The sequence below is a fragment of the Mustelus asterias genome, chromosome X, assembly GCF_964213995.1.
Source record: "Mustelus asterias chromosome X, sMusAst1.hap1.1, whole genome shotgun sequence".
NCBI classification, from domain to species: domain Eukaryota; kingdom Metazoa; phylum Chordata; class Chondrichthyes; order Carcharhiniformes; family Triakidae; genus Mustelus; species Mustelus asterias.
In genome coordinates this window covers 709,748-733,881 of record NC_135834.1, presented here as the reverse complement: position 1 = coordinate 733,881, position 24,134 = coordinate 709,748, and the positions used below count along the sequence as shown (strand labels likewise).

General features: G+C 43.0%; 1 protein-coding gene across 1 annotated transcript in view; it reads right to left on the bottom strand.

Moving 5' to 3' along the window:
* Positions 1-22,166, bottom strand: part of dnajc14 (DnaJ (Hsp40) homolog, subfamily C, member 14) — a 34,866-nt gene extending 12,700 nt beyond the window's left edge. The window contains exons 1-4 of the mRNA XM_078201236.1: positions 22,046-22,166; positions 11,909-13,777; positions 5,657-5,763; positions 4,033-4,152 (exon numbers count right to left, since the gene is read on the bottom strand). Coding sequence (XP_078057362.1) covers positions 4,033-4,152; positions 5,657-5,763; positions 11,909-13,729 — 2,048 coding nt within the window. The 5' untranslated portion in view covers positions 13,730-13,777; positions 22,046-22,166. The remainder of the gene's footprint in view (positions 1-4,032; positions 4,153-5,656; positions 5,764-11,908; positions 13,778-22,045) is intronic.
* Positions 22,167-24,134: the final 1,968 nt, after the last annotated feature.

Below are 24,134 nucleotides of genomic sequence, written 5' to 3'. Positions count from 1 at the left end.
TTTAGCAAGGCGTTCGATAAGATCCCCCATGCAAGGGTTCTCAAAAAAGTGAGAGGGCATGGGATCCAAGGGGCTGCTGCCCTGTGGATCCAGAACTGGCTTGCCCAAAGGAGGCAGAGAGTGTGTAAAGATGGGTCTTTTTCTAATTGGAGGTCGGTCACCAGTGGTGTGCCCCAGGGATCTGTTCTGGGACCCTTGCCGTTTGTCATTTTCATAAATGACCTGGATGAGGAAGTGGAGGGATGGGTTGGTAAGTTTGCCGACGACACGAAGGTTGGTGGGGTTGTGGATAGTCTGGAGGGATGTCAGAAGTTACAGAGGGACATAGATAGGATGCAAGACTGGGCGGAGAAGTGGCAGATGGACTTCAACCCAGATAAATGTGTAGTGGTCCATTTTGGCAGGTCAAATGGGATGAAGGAGTACAATATAAAGGGAAAGACTCTTAGTACGGTAGAGGATCAGAAGGACCTTGGGGTCCGGGTCCATAGGACTCTAAAATCGGCCCCGCAGGTAGAGGAGGTGGTTAAGAGGGCGTATGGTGTGCTGGCCTTTATCAATCGAGGGATTGAGTTTAGGAGTCCGGGGATAATGATGCAGCTATATAAGACCCTCGTCAGACCCCACTTGGAGGACTGTGCTCAGTTCTGGTCGCCTCATTACAGGAAGGATGTGGAAAAGATTGAAAGGGTGCAGAGGAGATTTACAAGGATGTTGCCTGGATTGAGTGGCATGCCTTATGAGGATAGGCTGAGGGAGCTCGGTCTTTTCTCCTTGGAGAGACGTAGGATGAGAGGAGACCTAATAGAGGTATATAAGATGTTGAGAGGCATAGATCGGGTGGACTCTGAGGCTTTTTCCCAGGGTGGAAATGTCTGCTACGAGAGGACACAGGTTTAAGGTGCTGGGGGGTAGGTACAGGGGAAGTTTTTCACACAGAGGGTGGTGGACGAGTGGAATCGGCTGCCGTCAGTGGTGGTGGAGGCAAACTCAATAGGGTCTTTTAAGAGACTCCTGGATGAGTACATGGGACTTAATAGGATGGAGGGTTATAGGTAGGCCTAAAAGGTAGGGATATGTTCGGCACAACTTGTGGGGCCGAAGGGCCTGTTTTGTGCTGTAGTTTTCTATGTTGCTAATTTCCCTCAATAAATGATAACTAACCTATTAGCTTTTCTAATTAATCACTTTACCTGCAAACTAGCCTTTTGTGATTCATGCACTAGGACTCCCAGATCCCTCTGCACCCCAGTTCTGCAATTTCTCACCATTTAGATATTCTTCATTGTTCCTGCCAAAATGGACCATTTCACATCTTCCTACATTGTACTCCATTTGCCAAATCTTTGCCCACTCATCTTTTGTAGCCTCCTTATTCCCACTTCACAACTTAACTTTCCCACCTATCTTTGTATCAACAAATTTGGCAACCATCACTTCATCCAAGTCATTTATATAAATTGTAAACAGTCGAGGTCCCAGCATTGATCCCTGTAGCACACCACTTATTACATTTTGCCAACCTAGTTTTACCGTGGTTACTTCACCTAACCTGCATATTTTTGGACTGTGGGAGGAAACCAGAGCACCTGGAGGAAACCCACGCAGACACGGAGAGAATGTGCAAACTCCAGTCACCCAAGGCTGGAATTGAACCCAGGTCCCTGGCGCTGTGAGGCAGCAGTGCCACTGTGCTGCCCTATCCATGCCAATGTTATCTGCTATAACATGAGCTTTAATTTTTCACAAGTAATCTTTGATGTGGCACTTTATTAAATGTCTTCTGGAAATCTAAGTGCAGTGCATCCACTGGATCCCCTTTATCCACAGCACAGGTTACTTGCTCAAAGACCTCCAATAAGTTGGTTGAACCCACGATTTTCCTTTCACAAAACCATTCTCTCTGCTGGATTACCCTTTGAATTTAGCCAAGAGCCCTGCTATAACTTCTTTAATAATAGCTTCTAATATTTTCCCTGTGACAGGTGTTAAGCTAACTGGCCTGTAGTTTCTCACTTTTTGTCTCCCTCCTTTCTTGAATAATGGAGTTACATTTGCTATTTCCCAATCTAATGAGACCTTCCCCGAATCTAGGGAGTTTTAGAAAATTAAAACCAATGCAACTCCTCCTCACTGGACACTTTTTTTAAGAACCCTAGGATGAAGTCCATCACGGAACTAGGCTCTTGACAGCCCACAGCTCCAACAATTTACTCAGTACCTCTTCTCTGGTGACTGTAATTGCCCTCCCTGGGTTCCTTCCATTTCCTGGTTTATAGCTGCTTGTGGGATGCTACTTGTATCCTCTACAGTGAAGACGGATACAAAATCCCTGCTCAATTCATCTGCCATCTCCTCGTTTTCAATTGTCAATTCTCCAGGCTCACTTTCTATAGAACCAACGTTCACTTTGTTGACTCTTTTTTAAATACAAAACTCTTACTGTTTTAATATTTCTAACTAGCTTTCTTTCATACTCCAATTGTTCCCTCCTTATTAATATTTTAGTCATCCTTTGCTGTTCCTCATGTTTTGTCCGATCTTCTGACCTACCACAATGATATGCCTTTTCCTTGATACTATCTTTAACCTTTCTAGTTAGCCACAGGTGGAAGGTCTGTCCCTTGGATTTTTTCTTACTTGTTGGAATGATCTATTCTGTGAATTCTGAAATATCCCCTTAAATATTTGCCACTGCATCGCTATTGACCTATCCTTTAACCTAACTTTCCAGTTTATTTTAGCCAGCTCCACTTTCATACCCTCATAATTGTCCATTTAAGTTTCAAAACATAATCTCAGACCCACTCCCTCAAACTGAATGTAAAATTCAATCATATTATGGTCGCTGCTACCTAGGGACACCTTCACTATGAGATCACTAATTACTCCCCATCCTGTTGCACAAGACCAGGTCTAATATAGCCAGCTCTCTGGTTGGCTTCAGAACGTGCTGTTCTCAGAAACTATCCTGAAAACATTCAATGAACTCATCTATTCTACCTTTGCTCACCTGACTTTTCCAGTCTGTATGTAGATTAAAATCCTCCACGATTATCACCATGCCTTTCTGACAAACTCCAATGATTTCCTCCTTTATGCTCCACTCTACCTCTATATGGTAGAGATCCCACTGTACCAGCGCCTCCACGAACTGGAATCCACTTCTACCACCCAAGCCTTTTGAGTCACGCGTTCATCATCGGATCTTATTTATCCTATGCCAATTTGCACGTGGCTTAGGCAATAATCCCGAGATTATGACTCTGGGAGGTTCTGCTTCTTAATTTGGTGCCCAGTCCTCAGTGACTATGCTGTCCTGCCTGTGTCATTGGTACCTGCATGGACCACAACAACTAGGTCTCCCCTCACCTCACACACAGCCACAACCCCCCCCCCCCCCCCCCCCCCCGCTGCAAATTCTTCTCCAACACTAAACAGATGCCCTGAATCCTGGAACCCATGTCGTGAACTCTTGAACCGGAAAGGCAACACAGCCGTCTGGACTCTCGCTCTTTGCTGCAGAGAATGGTATCAATCCCTTTGACTATACTATCGCCTACTACCACTACATTCCTTTTTGCTCTCTCCACTTGAATGGCTTCCATACCTCAGTGCCTTGGTCAGTTAGCCTATGACCGACTACTAAATCACACAAAAATGAAAATAAGTCCGGCAGGAAAATGACAAGTTTGCTGATCTGAGTAAGAGCAATGAAAGCACACTGCAACTGGCCACAGAACTCCATAGGTGAGAAATAAAATCAGTCAGGGTTGCCATGCGTGACTATTATTGCTGAAGACAGATGTTGGCCTCAGCTGTGATCCCACATTGGTTGAATAGACTAATATTCACTAACTAGGCTCACAAGATGAATGGTCAGTTGAATGAGATACCAAAGGGTACATGATATCCATGGAACTCTATTCCAGCCAGAGTTTGCACGTTGAGGGAAGGGAAAACTGGAGAGGGGAGATCAACAAAACATCACCTAGCTTTACATTTATTTAACAGATAAATGAGAGCACAAACTTGTGTTTTCCTTCACATTTACTGCACATCATAGTGTTCATGGCTTCCTTTAAGTCATCCTGGAGCTTGGTGAGAAACTCATTCATGGACCGATGTAACTCACTCTCTGCAGCCCGTTTGCTAAAAACAAATAACACAAAAACATCCAGTTATATCTGGAAATAAATCTAGAGCAGGAAATAGTCGAAAATTAAACTTGGGTTCCGCAATTCCTCAGAATATAAACAAAGACTCAATACAAACCTCGCTTTACAACAAGCTTTCAATATCCATCCCTGAGGAAATGCAGCTTTGATAAATTGAAAAGTTACACGAGAGATGTTGCACCTCATTGCATCTGCAAGTTGGCCCAAAGTGCTTTACAACCAACTAATTACTTTCTTTGAAGTGCAGTCAAAAAGCAAATGCAGCAGCCAATTTGCGCGCAGCAAGATCCAACAAAGAGCAAGTGAATGAACAACCAGACAATCTGGTTCTGATGAGGTTGGTTGAGGGACCAATGCTGGCCAGGACAAGGGGCAGAACTCTCCTGCTCTTCAAATTATGCTGTGGGATCTGAACAGGAAAACACTGCTTCCGTTTGGAGATCAAGAAAACAAAAGGGACCGATCGTCCCAGGCTGCTCTTGCACAGCAGAAGTAGCACAAAGTAATAGCAGGTATGGCACCTCATGCAGTCTCCCTTTGCATTGCCTTGTGTGTGGAGTACTAAAATTACTTACAACCTCCTTCAAACAGAAACACTGAAGCAAATTAGATACGTGCAAAATGGAAAGGGGTTGCAAACACAACTCTAAAAACATACATAAAAGTAATGAAACAGGAGAAAAGTAGGCCTAGAGCTAATTAGGTACATATTTGAGTAGCCAAGTAATACTCTGGGTGGGATGTTCCTGTGTGTATGTCCACCCACTCATCATTGGCTGCCGGCAGGATGTCTATGGCATTTTGCACGGCTCACTGTGAGGGAGGGGGCACCTTTGGTAGGACCGCAAGATCCCACCAGCAGGAAGGGCCAGAAAATCATGCCCTTTGTCTTTTAAGGTGAATGTTCCGATGGATTTTTGTGCTGAGTAATGAGTGCTGGCAATGCAGGGGAACGGGGAAACTTGTACATCCAGCTTCAACAACAAGTGCTTCCAAAATCACCTGTATGACATCTCGGCAGAAGACTGACAAGTTACTACTAATTGAGTTGGAGTTTACAGATAGCTTTGTGATGCAGGAATAGAAACTCAGTCAAATCTGTCCAAACTCCATTCATTAAGGACCTCGTAACCAACAGTGAAGAGACTTTAATTCCATTGGTCTGAGCTGTGCTTAAACCAAGTCCCGTGATAAAATGGTGATATCCTTCATGGTATCAGCAGGGACCTTTAGACATTTTAAAAAACATTAAATTTGGCAACATGTTCAAGCAGATTTTCATTCCCTAAATTAATTAAAATGGTAAGCTTAATAAAAAAATTCCAACAAGTAATCAGATTTGAGTAGTTCAAAACACATTGAAATTATAAATCGGAATTCAAGGCAAATTAATATTTTAAAAATGACTTTGATCCTAAAAAGATAAGAATCAGAGGCCACATGGGTATGTCTGGAATGCAGCAGTGAATTTTGCTTACATTTCATATTCCTTCCTTCTCTCAGGATTGCTCACAATATCCCACGCTGCTCGCACCACCTTAAAGGCTTCTTCCGATCGTGGGTGTTGGTTTTTGTCAGGATGAACCTGCAATCACAATTGGGGTGGTTACTTTAGAAGAGAACAGTTTCTCAATTTAATGCACCTCGCTGAGCTACAACTGGTGATATTTCACACAAATCCAGGCTTGCCAATCTTCATTAATAAAAGAAAATTTAATAAAGCTCATCCTACTAATCTTGGGTGGAGATAAATGACCAAAATCAAAGTTTACCAACTTGGTGACTTGATGGGTAACTGTATTAGCACCACTTCAGGCCCTGCAAACAGACCAGGAAGGTTCCAGCTTTACTCATCGGTCAGTGCTATTACTTCATTTTAAGCCAGTAGAATGCTACAACTCACCTCAGCACACTGTCCCTTTGAGGGAGGTGCAGTGTACAAGGAAAGAAGGGGCGAAGAAACAAAGAGACGTGAGCTGGGGTTCACTGTCCCGACTAGTATTCAACGACCCTGGCTAGAAGATTGCACAATATTGGGCGAGGACGGGATCAGGCTCGGCTCTGACGCCCTCTAGAGCAGAACAATCTGCTGATGCTATCTCGGGTCAGAAATGAAGACTCTTACTTAGGACAGTTCACCAGTTACAGAAATTATTTTACAACAAAACAGAATATTTTAAACTCTAAATTCCATTATTTATTAAATTGAAATAGTGAGACTCACCAAAATACTGTTATAGGTTGTCAAGTCCACCGATCTACAGCAAAGCATTGTATCACATTACATATACAAAACTACTGCTAACCCAGAGAAAGGGCCCTAGTGCTGGGGTCTGAACCAGTGGGGTGGAAATAAAGAGACCCCCAACGATGGTGAAGAGTCCTCCAGTAGAACTGCACAAACTCATTGCAGAAATCAGCGTACCTTCAGGGATGTGTCTTCTTTCAAATCATAAAAGACCGTTTGATATTTCCTTGTGGAATTTTGCTAGCTGTGATTCAGAGCTTAATTACTGGACAAAAATTGTCTGGTTGTATACCTCAAATGCATACTATTGCCTCGTGATGAGAGGTCGTTGTCTAGTGCAATGTTCCTTGTAAGTTACACGCACGGCCAAGCAGCAAATGGAAAAGTGCCATGCAAGCTGCTCATAAGTTGTCCTGTTCATGACACAGCGACACTAAAAAACGTAAAGATACTTTGCACTCAAACAAACCACACATAACAGAAACAAATTTAGAAGGACATTTTTCTAGATGAATGGTTTATTGAGCATTAGCTGACAAGCCTATATCGGTGGCTCCCAGCCTATATAACAGCAACGCCTGACATTCTTTACCTAGGGTTAATAAGCTTGTTCTGTATAAGTGATCCTTTTTTTCTACAGGTGTAAATAGCTCTCAACACTTTCAGGGAGACTGTTGTCTTTAACTGTGTGATCGACAGAAGTAAAAGGCTGCCTTTTGACCTTCCCTTTATCCCATTTTATTCTTTGTGAAGTTAGTGGCACTTGTTGGGTAGAATAAGGTTGAGTAAAATAAGGGTGGATAGATCGGATCTTAGCTCTGTGGGAGAGCACCCTCAGAGGGTAGGGGACTCGAGCCTAGTTCCAGAGGGCTGGAACACAACCAAAGCTGACACCTTAACAGTGCAGCACTAAAGGTGCCATCTGTTGGATAAGATACTAAATTGAGGCCCCTTCTGTCTTCTCAGGTAGATGTAAACGATCCCATAATACTATTGGAACAGCAAGGAGTTCCCTCGTGCTCTGCCCAAAATTTATCCCTCAAACTCACTTCCCAGAAAAGATGATTGACTGCATCATTGTTTGTGGGATCTTGCTGTGCATTTCCCTACATTACAACAGTGGCTACAGATTAAAAGTATTTAACCCATGGTGAAGCACCCTGGGACGTTGGGGCAGTGAAAGGTGCAGTGTGAATACACGTTCCTGCTTCAATTTAATGTTATTTGCTAACAAATTCGTCCTTGTGTAATCAGAGTATTTGGTGTTTCAGTGGTATCCACCCATCAGTCAGAGAGAAGTTGCCGTTTCCAGTCAGACATTTGTGGTCACAAGTATTAAACTTTTGGGCATACCTTTCTACCTAACAGAAAAAAAAACAATTTAAAAACTTAATGTTTATATAAAATACAACATTAAACAATTTGCAAATGGAAACTGCAATAAATGAACCCTCACTAGGACTGCCAGGTATTTAGTCATCAGCTATTGGAACAGTTTGAGCAAAATGTTCAGTAATGGTATCAACAAATACATACTTAGCTACTGTAACAACTTTCATTGAGTTCTGGAATCTCAATGTGAATATAGCAGGTTGGGAATGAAATCCCAACCTCAACCTTTAACAATACGAGAGAAATAGGAATGTATTATTAATTCCATTCCAAGATGGAACAAATGTACAGTATAAAAAGACGGATTTTAAATTCGCTCTACCTAGGCCACTGGATATCATAATACTAGAGCAGAAAGCAGGAATACAATTTGGATGGCATTGCAGCTGGCAAAACTGTTCTATTAGGAAGTCATTCAGTGAGTTGTGAAAAAACATGACTCGTGTAGAACATCGACCAGCTTACTTTGAGCCCTCAAGTGCACCATAAATTTTAGGTAACTAGATAGCACAGTCACAGATCCTTCTACAAATGTGCACTCAGTAATTTGTACAATATAAAAGGGCACTGCTGAGACAGTTGAGCAAGTTGCTAGAGGCTATGTAACCTATTACATGGTTAGCCACCATGTAGGATCAGTTGCCTTGATACCAACTCAAGACTAAAAACGTGTTTGTGGAGCTTTGAAAGCTACAGTTTTTTTGTGAAACAGGACCTGCTCGTTGTCAGGGCAACATCAGCAGCTTTCTAACAATCAGGACCAGTCCAACTGCATACAACACCCTACCACACCACGCTGTGTACAATAAAAAGAACATGATAATTAGCCACATAATACTTAGCACAACCCCATTTCCCCATAATCATCTGTAAACCTTTCACTCTCTGATAACATGAGCATTGTTAGAAGTCAGTTTTAGAAAAGGTACTTCTTACTACTTTTGTGCCATGCACGATACCTTACAATTGGCCAACCACATGTCCTTCCCTAGGCTTCTCCCTTTGACCATCGCTGACCAGAATCCCACATTACACCAATTATCATGAATAACAGCACTGGAGAAGAGAGGGGAAAGGAAATAAAACATCCCCAAACCAAACCCTGCTCAGGTCAACCTGGCTGCTACCGTCAGATGAGTTCTTTTTAAATCAGCTACACAGAATTGTAAAACAAATTCGGAAAGGAAAGCTGGCTACCAGCAGCGAGGAGAAGTGGTGCATTTGCCAAGTTATCCCAGATATCAGCCACATTCTTGCAGTGTGGGAAAGACCTTTAGAGGTTGCAATCTTACAGCTACAATCTAATCTCTATATTTGGGTAGCCTGTTCTGAACCCATCAATCAGACTGCGGATCTCTGATATAAACAGGAATCTCACATTAGATTTAGTTTTTGGAGAATTTTGCGATTAAGAATTTTCTCATTTTGACCATCTTTCAAATTTGAGTGTACAAGTCCAGGAGAGAATGTGTTGTATAAAGTCCTAATAGCCCCAAGGAGAATGTCAACAGGAAGCGGAATTTTTTTAAACTGAGAAATGCCTTCAGTTGCAGTTAGGTAACTCACCACAGCAGCAGTAATACAAAATGAACCCCAATAACAGAAGAAGCAAAAGTACGTCATCAAAACTTGAAAACAGGAAAGGTCAGATATTGGGGGAGGTGAGGGGGGGGGGGGGGGGGGGGGGGGAAAGAGAAAGCTTCTCATTTTGTATTTAAGATAATAAATGCCTGCTGTTTCAGCTGAAACACAGCCAGAATTTGCTGGGAAAATAATAACCAGTTTAATGTGCTCACTGCTATCAGTGTGTAAATAACCCAGCAACTTGCAGAGACGACAGGACACCCCATGAATTGCGAATCGCCACAAGCTGCCAGACAATTTGCGCCACTCCGCTGTTAGCCTTGCGAAAACTACAGCTTGCCGTCAAAATCTCCAAGAGCATCAAGTAATTGCTGCATTTGCGCTTTAAAGCGAATTGAACTTGCCGCAGAAAGTTAGGGCTGACAGCTCAAAGATCCTTTTGATGATGAGATTCATATTCCTGCAATGTTATTCAACCTTCCCTCCCAGAAAGCAACCGAAACTGTGGATTCTCATTCCTGCAGATTTAAAACAATGTAAATTCAATTTATTTGCTCACTTTTCCTTTCTCTGAATCCAATCCATTTTTCTCTCTCTGCGCATCTTACTTGACTCTAATTCACCCTATTTCCTTCTCCAACCTTCCTCTGCATTATTCTCAATGGTTAAGAAGATGGGTTTGTTGGTCTCATTGTTCACCCATTGCTCCAGTTATCAGCTTACATTTCCAGCAATTTGTAGTGGAAAAGGGTGAGCTGAGGGGGGGGGGGGGGGGGGGGAAAGAGAGAGAAATCTAAAATTGGCATCTGGTGAGATGCCCTGCTGCAGTCTGGGTCATTATGTTGCAATTCAATGCAGAATGCATCATGCACTATTAGACATGGAACACATTACTTTTGTCCATTAATCTATCTTGTCCACACGTAATTGAGGCATTTCAGTATACAAAACTATTTCATAACTCAGTTGGTGGCACAAGTTTATGGCTTCAAGTTCCACTCCAGAGACCCGAGCACAATATCCAGGCTGACACTCCAGTGCAGTACTGAGGGAGTGTGGCACTGTCACCTTTAAGAAGAGGCATTCAGAGAGCCTGCCTGCCCCTTCAGATGGATGGGAAAGATCCCACAGCCATTATTTTGCAGAGCAGCAGCAGAATTACTGCAGAACATTTAATCAACATCATGGGAAAAAAACTGATGATCTGGTCATTATCACATTGCTGTTTGTGGGATCTTGCTGTACACAAATTGGCTGCCGCACTTCCTAATTTATCAGAGTGACTGCATTTCAAATGTACTTCATTGGCTGTAAAGCATTTTGGAATGTCCCGAAGTTGTGAACAGCGCCACAGAAATGCAAATCTTTCTTTCCGCATTCATGGAACGTTGGTTTAGAGTGTCTGATTGCATATTTACTTCCCTCCAATGCTACAGAAAGTGGTGGCTGGCTGTGATTGAGAGGAAATGCCTCACCACTGCCAATGAAGTGGGCACTGCCAATCACTTTCTCTGCTGTCTTAAAGACCTCAGCCACTGGTGCAGAGATTCAGTGACTGATGTCCAGAGTAACTTCTTGAGCACCACTGCTCTTTTTGTAACAGAACCAAGACTGAGAACTCAGTGACACAGGAAAAATAAGTTCAGCTCTGCTGTTACACCATTGCGTGGACAGAGAGAGAGAGAGAGCAGACATTCTGGTTTGGTGCCCACTTTGCTGAATGCTTTGGGCGATTTGTGTGTGAGAAAGGCACTACACAATTACGTGTTGTTTTCTATGGGGTTCTAGTATGTTCTTAACCAAGCATTGAACAAATTGAGCAATCCCCCAGATGATGCTGCAACAGAAGAAAAATATTACCGGGTAAGCTTATGTAACACTAGGAAACCAAGAATTTGAACTATCTGACCAAGATAGCTGAATCGATTATCTGACCGAACAGCACATTTATTTTGATCAGGCACTACCCATCCCTATTCCAATGGTCATGTAGGTAAATATATAGCAAAGCCTGACAGCAGGCCACATGGACCTGATTCAGTCTGCTGTGTCTTGATTATCACAGCTGATTACTACAAATGAATTCAGTAATTGAGGGGTTAACAAAACAAAAACAAATCTACCAGGGTTCCGGCTCAAACATTACCCAACTCCCCTGCACTCGAATTGCATACGAGTTACCACTAGGTGAAGTGGTCGACAAGCCCTCTAACCTCAGTACCATTAAAGATCAGCAGCTCTTCGGATGTGGTACCAAAGGGCCACTGGCTCACAATACACATTACCTTTTAAATTGCTATAAACATTATCTTCTCGTGTAACTACAGGGCATTTTAAAAAGGTTACCCAGAGCAGTAGAACCAAGATAGGCACAGGTTAACCCCAAGAGATGGAATTAGACACTCACAAGACTTAGAACTTTGGCTCTGGTAATCAGTCAAATGGAAATAACAGAGTCAGACAGCTGAACTTGGCTTTTAGTTAAACGTTTTCATGCAGAACTCACCAGTACGGCCAACTGCCGATAAGCCTTTTTCAGCTCGGCATCAGTGGCCATTACCTCCACGCCCAGAACTTTAAAAGGATCCAGGTCCTCCTCCGGAATACCAGCCATCGTCAGCAGCCGGTCCACCTCATGATCTGGCTGGTATCTACCTGCACTAGGTGACTGGGGGGACGGAGATGAAACTGGAGACTGGCCTGCAGTCCGCCATTTACCAGTTCGCCAGGATCGCATTTTCAATTTTTCCCACAGTCTTTTCAAATAATTCCAAGTCCTAGATTCTGCTATAGACGAGCACAACCTGTGCAGAAATCGAACAGCTGGAAAATGGGGAAAGATTTCCTTGCCCCATATGGGTAACTTCTGAAATATCCTGGAAACCCCAGACATTCCATATTTGCAGCAGAGTTGTAAACATCCTATAAATAACATTAGTACAAGAAAAAGCAGAGCAAGCAGCATTTTTAAAAACGTTATAGTCATCTTCATCGAGGAAAAGCAAAACCGCCTAAGCTTCTGTGACCCTGATTTTGCCTGTTTAAGCAGCCACATGCACGAGGTCCTTGCACTGCCCTTTAGGGATTTTAAATCTTCCTTTTGTATCTGGCAACACGAATACACAAGCTTGCCCCCTGTTTCCACGTACTCTCCACACTTGTGGGTCACAAAAAGAATGACATCCATTAGAATTTTTACGTAGGTTACACATCTCCAAAGCAACTCCTCAGTTTGTTTTTGCACGCCATTCTTTAATCTGTCCCGGTTGTCAACGTGCTGACGCTTCCTCTCACCCTTTGTGTGCCTGTGTTTATTAGCAGCTGAAGACTTGCCATTCTTCTTCACATGCTCCCTTCCAACATCTTTATCATAGCTGTTTGAGGAGTTATCTTTTGTCAATTTGTTTCTCTGACGTTTACTGCTTTTCCTGCTGGTAAACTTCACAGGATAGCTGATATCTTCTGTCATTTTTATGGGGTTTTCATCCATTCCTTCATCTTCATTGAATTCTTCACATTCATCTATCCCATCTTCTTGAGAAGTGTTGGCAGAACGAATACAATCTAAGTTGTCAAGGAAAGACAGATTGTCATCTGCCCCGAAGGGGAAGTTGTGGTCTCCATAGCAGGTTGGTTGAAAGCATCCTTCCAAAAACCCATGAACACAGGCAGAGCTCTCCCCCTGACGGATGGAGGACAGACACCCATTCTCTTGTGAATCCTTGTCAGTCATGCCTTCATGATCAGTTACACCCCCACCAGAGAGAGTATATGGCTTCTCACTACTGGCCAACTCTGTGTCTCGGTTTTGAAGATTACAACTATCACCTGATATGCCAGAACAATAAAGAGATGGCATCTGCCCTGTAAAATCCAGATGGCCACAAGGGAAACTCAACCCTTCCATGTCCAGTGTTTTCAACTCTTCATCTAAAAGCTGATCTGAAGATGGTTCTTTGTGATCAAAACAGTTTACATCACCAAGAGTCCAATTTGACAAGGTCACTGGTGTGCAATTCCCTGTATCAGTATTTCTTACTGGTTGATGACTTGTCCTTTGCCAGGTCGTATTCCCACGAGAAGCATGGATGTGTTCCGAAATGTATTGACTCGAGTCAGCACCATCGCACCGGGTACCACAGGAGTACTTTGGAAAATCAGTCGTTTCATCATCACAGGGGGGTCTGCCAACTGGCCGTCCTATCTGATCAAACTGGGAATGGCTGTGACGGGACAACTGCTGCTCCTCCTTTACGTACCTGTGAACTTTGCTTCTTTCTGACCACTGTAGATCATTTCGCCTAGCATGGTGATCCTTTCTCTCCATTGCAGCAGGAACCCGAGTCGCTGGCAGTCATGTTTGTTCCATTTTCACCTAGAATCAATACACAAGATACAAGTGCTATAACTGAGAGAAACAAATACATGGAATAATTACATGATACATTTCAAATGTTTACAGGAACTAACGGTATAGTGTGAAAGCCATCTCAACTCAACACAAAGCATTTGTCTGGACAGTTATTTCCAGAATTTAGCATATGCTATAATATATAGCCTGTCCCTGGCTTCATATATATCTTGCTCTCGTCATTTTATTATAAAAACCATTGATTAGATTTCTGTACTAAAATCACTCCTAAAGACCCATGATTCATTGCCAATAACAAAAGGATAACAGCAGATGCTTTCTTATCCCACACTATAGCTTGCTCCTGAAAGCGGAGTCGTGCTGGAGAAGAGTTCCAGAGATACCACTATCCCTTCTTTACCTTTTCCACATTGATTGAAGCTGGAGGAACTGGGATTTTCTGGTCCAAACTGGAGTGGACTGAAGTACTTATTAACATGGTACACAAAGGCCTACGGTCTTAAAACTTTAAATAAATCCGCACAGTTTTTGTATTTCTACCAAAATATTGTCCTGTATTTCAGAGGTAGCTGGCCAAGAGTTAAAACTGGGATTGGAAGCTACAACTTTGGAAGGGTGATTTCAACCCACCAGCTATGGCGACTACAACTTCCCCTTCGGGGCAGATGACAATCTGTCTTAGTTGGTGTTATCTAACGGGAAGGTCTCACTGCAAGATGGTTTTTTATTCCTTCACGGGATGTGGCCGTTGCTGGCTAGACCAGCATTTATTGTCCATCCCAATTGCCCTCAAGGTGGCTAGTTGCCTTCTTGATCTTCTGCAGTACTTGTGGTGTTGATATGCCCACAGTGCTGTTAGGAAGGCAGTTCCAGGATTTTAATTCAGCAACAGTGAAGGAACAGCGATATATTTCCAAGTCAGGATAGTGCAAGACTTGGACGGGAACTTGCAGGTGGTGTTCCCATGTATCTGCTACATTTGACCTTCTAGGTGGTAGAGGCCGTGGGTTTGGAAGGTGTTGCCAAAGGCCTTTGATGCAGTGCATCTTGGATTGCATACACTGCTGCCATGGTGGAGGGAATGAACATTTAAATGCTGGATAGTGTGCCAAACAAGCAGGCCACTTTGTCTTGGATTGTGCCAAGCTTCTTCAGTGTTGTTGGAGCTGCACTCATCCAGGAGAGTGGCGAATATTTCATTACACTCCTGACTTGTGCCTTGCAGATGGTGGAAAGGCTTTGGGGAGTCAGGAGGTGAGTTACTCACCGCAGAATTCCCAGCCCTCTGCCTGCTCTTGTAGCCATGATGTGGAGATGCCGGCGTTGGACTGGGGTAAACACAGTAAGAAGTTTAACAACACCAGGTTAAAGTCCAACAGGTTTATTTGGTAGCAAAAGCCACACAAGCTTTCGAGGCTCTAAGCCCCTTCTTCAGGTGAGTGGGAATTCTGTTCACAAACAGAACTTATAAAGACACAGACTCAATTTACAGAATAATGGTTGGAATGCGAATACTTACAACTAATCCAGTCTTTAAGAAACAAAACAATGGGAGTGGAGAGAGCATCAAGACAGGCTAAAAAGATGTGTATTGTCTCCAGACAAGACAGCCAGTGAAACTCTGCAGGTCCACGCAACTGTGGGGGTTACTGATAGTGTGACATGAACCCAATATCCCGGTTAAGGCCGTCCTTGTGTGTGCGGAACTTGGCTATCAGTTTCTGCTCAGCGACTCTGCGCTGTGTGTCGCGAAGGCCGCCTTGGAGAACGCTTACCCGAATATCAGAGGCCGAATGCCCGTGACCGCTGAAGTGTTCCCCAACAGGAAGAGAACAGTCTTGCCTGGTGATTGTCGAGCGGTGTTCATTCATCCGTTGTCGCAGCGTCTGCATAGTTTCCCCAATGTACCATGCCTCGGGACATCCTTTCTTGCAGCGTATCAGGTAGACAACGTTGGCCGAGTTGCAAGAGTATGTACCGTGTACCTGGTGGATGGTGTTCTCATGTGAGATGATGGCATTCGGCCTCTGATATTCGGGTAAGCGTTCTCCAAGGCGGCCTTCGCGACACACGACAGCGCAGAGTCGCTGAGCAGAAACTGATAGCCAAGTTCCGCACACACAAGGACGGCCTCAACCGGGATATTGGGTTCATGTCACACTATCTGTAACCCCCACAGTTGCGTGGACCTGCAGAGTTTCACTGGCTGTCTTGTCTGGAGACAATACACATCTTTTTAGCCTGTCTTGATGCTCTCTCCACTCCCATTGTTTTGTTTCTTAAAGACTGGATTAGTTGTAAGTATTCGCATTCCAACCATTATTAATGTAAATTGAGTCTGTGTCTTTATAAGTTCTGTTTGTGAACAGAATTCCCACTCACCTGAAGAAGGGGCTTAGAGCCTCGAAAGCTTGTGTGGCTTTTGCTACCAAATAAACCTGTTGGACTTTAACCTGGTGTTGTTAAACTTCTTACTGTGCTCTTGTAGCCACAGCATTTATATGGCTAGTCTAGAATGCTGATAGAGCAGATTTAGCAGTGGTAATGCCATTGAACGTCATGGGGAGATGGTTAGATTCTCACTTGTTGGATATGGTCACTGCCTGGCACTTGTGGCACAAATATTACTTGCCACTCGCCAGATCAAGCCTGGATATTGCCCAGATCTTGCTGCATATGGACACAAACTGCTTCTGTATCTGAGAAGTGCCAAATCAGTGAATATCACCGATTCTGACCTTATGATGGAAGGCAGGTCATTGGATGAAGCAGCTGAGCCAAGAACAGCTTCAGGGAAGTCCTGGGGCTGAGGTGATTGACACCTCCAACAATCACAATCTATTTCTTGTCTATTTCATTGAATCATAGAATACCTACAGTGCAGAAGGCCGCCATTTGGCCCATCGAGTCTGCACCAACAACAATCCCACCAAGGTCCTATCCCCAAAACCCTACATATTTACCCTGTTAATCCCCCTGACTCTAAGGGGGAATTCAGCATGGCCAATCAACCTAAGCCGCACATCTTTGGACTGTGGGAGTAAACCAGAGCACCCAGAGGAAACCCACGCAGACACATGGAGAATGTGTAAACTCCACACAGACAGTAACCCAAGCCGAGAATCGAACCATCATCTTCCTTTGTGCTCGGGCTGCTTGATGACACACTCGGTCAAATGCTACCTTAATATCAACAACAGTCACTCTCACTTCACTTTGATTTCAGCTCTTTTGTCCATGTTTGGTCAAGTGCTGTATTAGGGTCAGGAGCTGTATCACCTTGGCACAACCCAAATTGAGCAGGTTATTGCTGCATAAGTGCTGCTTAATAGCATTGTCAGCAACACCTTCCATCACTGAGAAGAGGCTGATGGAGCAGTAATTGGCCTGGTTGGGTTTGTCCTGCTTTTTGTGGATAGACATACCTGCACATTTTTCCACACTGCTTTTGTAGCTGCACTGGAACAGGTTGGCAATAGACAACTAATTCTGGAGCACAAGTATTCATTACTGCCGGGATGTTGCTCGGGCTCAAAATCTCTGCTGTATCCAGTGCCTCATTTCTTGATATCATGCGTGAATTGAATTGGCTGAAGGCTAGCATCTGAGATTCTGAGGACCTCAGGAAGCAGAGAGATGGATCATCCACTTGGCACTTCTGGCCATAGGTGGTTACATATGCTTCATTTTATCTTTTGCACTGATGTGCTGGGCACCCCCATGATTGAGGATGTGGATATTTGTGGAGGATCCTCCTCCAGTCCACCACTGCCCTCACCATTCATGACTGGATGTGGCAGCACTGCAGAGCTTTGATTTGATCCTTCAATTAGCTAATGAAGCATGGGGGGGGGGGGTCAGTCAAAGAACAAAGAACAATACAGCACAGGAACAGGCCCTTCGGCCCTCCAAGCCCGCGCCGCTCCCCGGTCCAGGATTGAATCCTGAATCCAGGATCCCCGCCCAATTTTCCAGCCTATCTACATACCAATATCCTATCCACCGAGCTGTCCCTCACAGCTACGATGCTTAACTCTTTGTTTACCTATTAACTCACCCCCACCCCCCCATTCCAGACCATGTGATCTCCAGGGAGAGGCGAAAACCCAGAGTGAAAAACCCCAGGGCCAATATGGGGAAAAAAAATCTGGGAAATTCCTCTCCGACCCCCTGAGGCGATCGAAACGAGTCCAGATCATCACAATGGCCCTGATCGGAAAATGCTTCCCAACCCTAGTCATTTCCACTTCCATGAACACCATATGAATTCTCTGCCCCCGAGACAGGTTCCCAACTATCCGCAGTCTCGCTCTGTACTGGCACCAGCAAGATGATCATAGAATGAAGCCTTGAAACGAGAAACAAGGAACAATTAGCCCGCGCCGCTCCCTGGTCCAAACTAGACCACTCTTTTGTATCCCTCCATTCCCACTCCATTCATATAGCTGTCTAGATAAGTCAGCTAATCATAGCCCTCTTTGCTCCAACCAGTCACATGGGGCATTTACCACCCGAGTCATTGGGAGAGATTTAATGGTATATTATCAAGACTTTAGAATTATCATGGTCATTGTTAACTGCTCAGATTAGACAACACTTGAGCAGTTTTGGTTTAAAACCCATGTGGCTTTATTGTACTCATCACTGGAGAATTATTAGCTATCTTTACTTGCTCGCGCTCAGTTCTACAATTACCAGGACAACTAATGCGCATCTACTTTTCCCGCCACGTGTATGCTGTGCACATTTAAAATGTCACCCAGTTGGCTTCAAAGGATGAGTACAGAGCTTATTAGAGTGACAGAACTCAATTCAGTTTTAGAATGATGGGTTTGAGTTTTTTTTTAAATCTACAAGTTTTAATAGTCTATTACTTATATTTGGAATTTTTAGCCTGGTGATACATTCAAAATGGTGATTCAAACTTCAGAGAAATTTGGAGTGAAGCCATTTAGATATTCCATTCTAAATTTGTATGTTTACATGTATAGTGGACATTGCTGATGCAAACCTGGGAGTTGTATGCACACCCCTTTGCAGTGGATGGACTGCAGCCCCACCACTGGTGAGGGAGTGTAATTACTATGACAAGTTTGCACAGTTTCCATAGACATAGGAATTTGTAATGGAACATTCAAATAAGGATGGAATGCATGGCTTTAAAATGGAGACTGAAATGCACCTGTGCACTTTGGGCTATTATTGCCTCAAACTTTAACTCCACTTCACCTAACAAAATACATTTGCCTTGACATACTGCGCACATGGAATTTGAGTTTCAGCTTTGGGCACTAGCAGGAAATCGAGAACTATGGAATTATTTCATTGGTGCAGCCTAGTTAATTTCTTAATTTGATATTGAAAAACTTCAAATTTGCCCGATGCCTGTGCGCCAAAGAAAATGAGAGCGATTTAAAGAGTCTCCCCAAACAAGGAGAATTGGCAGATTCATTTTTTTTATAAAATGGGGGTTGGGGGGGGGGGTGGAGAATTCAGGTGAACTGAGTGTCAATGTGCATCAAAAATTACAGAAAACAGGAACACAAGTGGTTTTTGGTGTAACTCACTCAGGTTTAAAATTCCATGATCTCTTGCACTAATTCCACCCAGATTGCAATATGATTAGTGCAAATGAGCAAAAACTTAACTCCTAAATATATTATAATCTTGGCAGATATCTAAGAATCCAAATTGTGGTGCAAGCTTTGTCAGCTTTTCTCTGAGTCAGCAATGGCAGCACACTCAGCTCCGAGTCAAAGGCTGTGCACCCAAGTCTCATTCCAGAGACCATAATCCAGACTGTGACTTCAGTGTTGTCAGAAGTCCATCTCAGATGAGATGTTAAACCCGTCTATCCTCTCAGGTGGATGTAAAAAAAAAATCATCCCATGGCAGTATTTAAACAGCAGGGTAATTCTCCCTAGCGTCTTGGAAAATATTTATCCCTCAGCCAATAACACCAAAAACACTTATTCCATTGCTGTCTGTGGGTGTTCACTGTACGCAAATTAACTGCCGCATTTCAACACTAACTATACTTTAACAGTACTTTATTGGCTGTAAAGAGCTTAGGGACATCTTGAGGTTGTGTTTAGTTCTTGCTTGCTCCTTTACTCTAATACATTCCTATATCCATTGTACTCAGTAAATCTGTTCATTTCTTCCCCAACAGTCCCAAAATCTCACTTTACCTGGGGAAATTGTTACTCAATTTGCTGTCATATCACTTTAGGGAGCTTTACACTAAAACACGGGTGCATTAACAGCCGCTATATATTTTAGTAAACGCAACCCCGTTTTATTTTGCATAACCATCCATTGCAAACCAAGCTTTACTTGTAGATTTGAGGTGTTTTTTTCTTTTAAAACTATTTGCAGCGTAACTGAATCTTGCTGGTCTAACAAAAATTTCAGCATCAAGATTGGACAACATTTTAACAGGAGTGGATGTTTTACTCTCCTAGGCTGTTGAGAGGTGGCTGCCGTTAAAGGCGAGTCAAAAATAAGACAGCTTTGTCCAACTGTTTTTTTCAAAACTTTTAACCAATAAACTTACACATTTTATAATTAAAATGCAGTTTTATTTTCACTACATCAACTTACATTTCTAACATAGACCATTTACCAAATTTCAATTCTGGTTCTTTTGCCACTTGTTTGCAATTACCTCCCTAAACCTCTCCATCTCTGCCCTTTAAGATGCTCCTTAAAACCTACCTCATCGGCTAAGTCTTTGGTCACCTATCCAAATATCTCCTTACATGGCTAAGTGTCAAATTTTGGTAACACACCTGTGAAGCACCTCGGGACATTTTGCTACATTAAAAGCACAATACGAATGTATGTTGTTGTCCTAGAAAACGTTTACAGCAGATTTAGAATTATACCACTAAGCACAGGTGCATAGAGCATGAAATTCTGGTGAGAAAAATCAAAATGTGTACACAAAATTTCATGTGCCCATGATGCTTTACTGAAATCCTGATGACATGGTTCTCTCTATAGATAAGATTTATTATAGCACCCTCTATTTTAAGTGCAAAATAATAAAGCTATTAGAACAATCACAGATTATATGCTTTCACACTTACAATTTATTACATTGTCACCCATGTCATTTATATCCCCATCTGCTCTAAAGCAGTTTGACGATGTAATAACACATTCCAACAATTACTGCTCAATAGTCTTTGAAAGTTGGTCAGTATTTAAATAATTCTAAGTGGCAACCATGTGCACACAAGAATGAAAGGAGACAATAACCTTGCCAGTAATCACTTCTGCTCAAGACAGCTTGCAAATGTTGGAAGGGTGAAAATACTCAACGTTATGAACAGTAATTTTCACTTACCATTAGATCAATTTTCTTAAAAAACTCAATAATGCACATATATGTAACAGAGATATCTTCACTTTAGCTCCACACACAGATAGTAACAGCTTTGTGCAGCTTTAAGCTACAGAGACCAATGTAAATATGAACATGGAGCAGAAATAATGATTCTTTATGCAGTGTTACAAGGGTATTTTATCACCAGTTTTACAATATAATTTACTCGTTGGTCAAACTCCCAATAACCTAATAAATTTTAACAACTTCACTCAAAGCAGTAGGGGAATATGGCATTTATGCCTCTGCCATGTTTTAAATACTTTAGTAAATATTGCGTCACTGATGGATATGTTTTTTTAGATGATATAATCAATTCAGCCTATTTCTCAATTGTTTTCTTCATATTCAACATTTTGAAATGTGTTAATATAAAAGTCTCACCCAGTTAACAATTTAACCAACTTCACACAAACTAATAAGTTTTAAAATTCCAGTAGAAAAAACACTTTAAACGCCACAGTAATAAGAAACCAATCCATATTAAGATAATAGAAACCGACTTATTTAATATTTAGTTGTATTTTACAAGAGCTTACACTTACCTTCCGTCAAAAAAAACATCGATTTAAATTTTCTCTGGTCTAATGTCAAGAGATTTATACTCTTAGCTTTTAAAAACACGTTGAAAACAAATGCTAGTCCTTGGGTAATTGGGATATTTACAACCCAATGGAAACGGAACCGCCCCTCGAAGGCTAGCTCCCGCCCCCGCTGCTTACTGATTGGCTGCGGGTGTCGGGGGTGAGGAGAATCTGCCGTTGGGATTGGCTGTTGCGCCTGTCAGTTTGGATTGCTGCGCGAGCTGCCCTCCCCCCCCTCTTTCTGTTTGGATTCAGTTACTGGGTTTGATTTTCAAAATGTCACGAGACGGATCTCACCTCCGCTTCACGCGACGCTCCTCTCACCGCATCAAGGGGGGGGGGGGGGGGGGGAAGAAGCGGCAGCCGAGTCGAGTTGCCGCCGATTAGCGGTGAGGCGGGACTTTCAGCGTCTTTACTCCGAACAAAACCGCCCGTTTCAGCCAGTTTCCGAGAGCGGCGGCAGGGTAGGCGGGACACCAGTTCCACTTCCGGTGTGAGCCAGATCTGACGTCACACCACCTAACGCAGGCGCAACATTTGAGTGACGTAACCAGGCGTAAAGAAGAAATCAGAGTAGACCATTCAGCCCCTCCAGCCTGCCCCACTATTCACACATCATGACTGATGTGGCCTTAACTTCCTACCTGCCCCTATAAATCTCCACTCCCCCATACAATCTGTAACTCAGCCAGGGTGACCAACTCCTGACAAGAGATACTTTGGCATCAATCTGAGAGAGACAACCCAGGGCGAACAGCATGAAAACAAAATCAGCTTGTATTTTACAGAACAGTTGGTCATCCCATCTACACTTGACTCTGTCTACACTTCCCACTGCTTCAGAAAAGCAGCCAGCAAAATCAAGGACCCCACTCAACCTGGACATACTTTCTTCCACCTTCTCCCGTCGAGAAAAAGATACAAAAGTCTGAGATCATGTACCAACCGACTCAAGAACAGCTTCTTCGCTGCTGCCATCAGACTTTTGAATGGACCCATCATATATTAAGCTGATCTTTCTCTACACCCTAGCTATGACTGTAACACTATATCTTGCATCCTCTCCTTCTCCCCTATGTACTCTACGAATGGTATGCTTTGTCTGTATAGCGTGCAAGAAACAATACTTTTCACTGTATCCCAATACATATGACAATAATAAATCAAAAGCCCAAACTCAGCCTTGAGTACATTCAATTAAGCCTCCACTGCTTGCTGTGGAGAATTCCATAACTATCAGCCCTCAAAGAAATTCCTGCTCATCTCAGTCTTAAATGACACCGTTCTGGACACTTCCACCAGGGGAACCACCCTCTCAGCATCTTTTTTTGTTTAAAGATCACCTCCAAATCTTCTGAACTCCAACGAGCATCGGACCAACTTGCTCAATCATTCCTCATAAACCAACCCTTTCAGGAATCAGGAATGAACCTTCTCTGAACTACCTCCAATGTAAGAATGTCCCTCCTTCAGTAAGACCAAAGCTATATTAATGTCCCTACCTTTATATTCCATATCATCCTACATTCCATTTGCCTTCCTAATTATTTGGTGTACCCGCCTGCTAGCTTTCTGTGATCAATGTACTGCAGCATTCTGCACTCTCCATTTAAATATTGCTCTGCATTGCTATCTGCCAAAGAGGACAGCCTCACATTTTCCCACATTATACTCCATCTGCCAATTTTTTGCCCTCACTTCTCTATCTCTCTTTGCACTCTTTGTATCCTCCTCACAACTTTCTTCCTACTATTTTTGTATCAATAGGACCTGGGGGGTTAAACCAGTTCATTCCCATAAGCCATAGCAGTCTCATTCTATGGCACAACTTTTGACTTGACAAGTATTATAGAAAGAGTACAGCATCCAAACAGCAAAGTGCTGCAAGAAAGTTGAAAAAACAAGAGTGCAAAGAAAAGAGCAGGGTTTTGCCCAGGACAGTGGACAGGGTACAAAAAGAAAATACTTGCATTTACAGAACACCTTTCATGACTCAGCTCTTTTTTGAAGTATGGTCATTATTGTAACGTTGGAACTGTGGCAATTTGCAAGCTCCCACAAACAGCACTGTGATGATCAGATAATTGATGTTAATTGAGGGATAAATATTGGTTAGGACACACTTCTGCCACTGTGCATCCAGGTCTTGCTGCAATTAGAAATGGAACGCTTCACTATCTGAGTAGTTACATATGGTGTCGAGCATTGTGTAACCATCAGCATACATCCACATTTCTGACCTTCTGTTCTTTAAAATATTGCCATGGGATCTTCTACATCCACCTGCAAGAACAGCTGGGATCTTCGTTTAATACTTCATCCAAACAACAGCACTCCAGCCGTGCAGCAATCCCACTGTACTAGAATGTCAGCCTAGAATTTTATG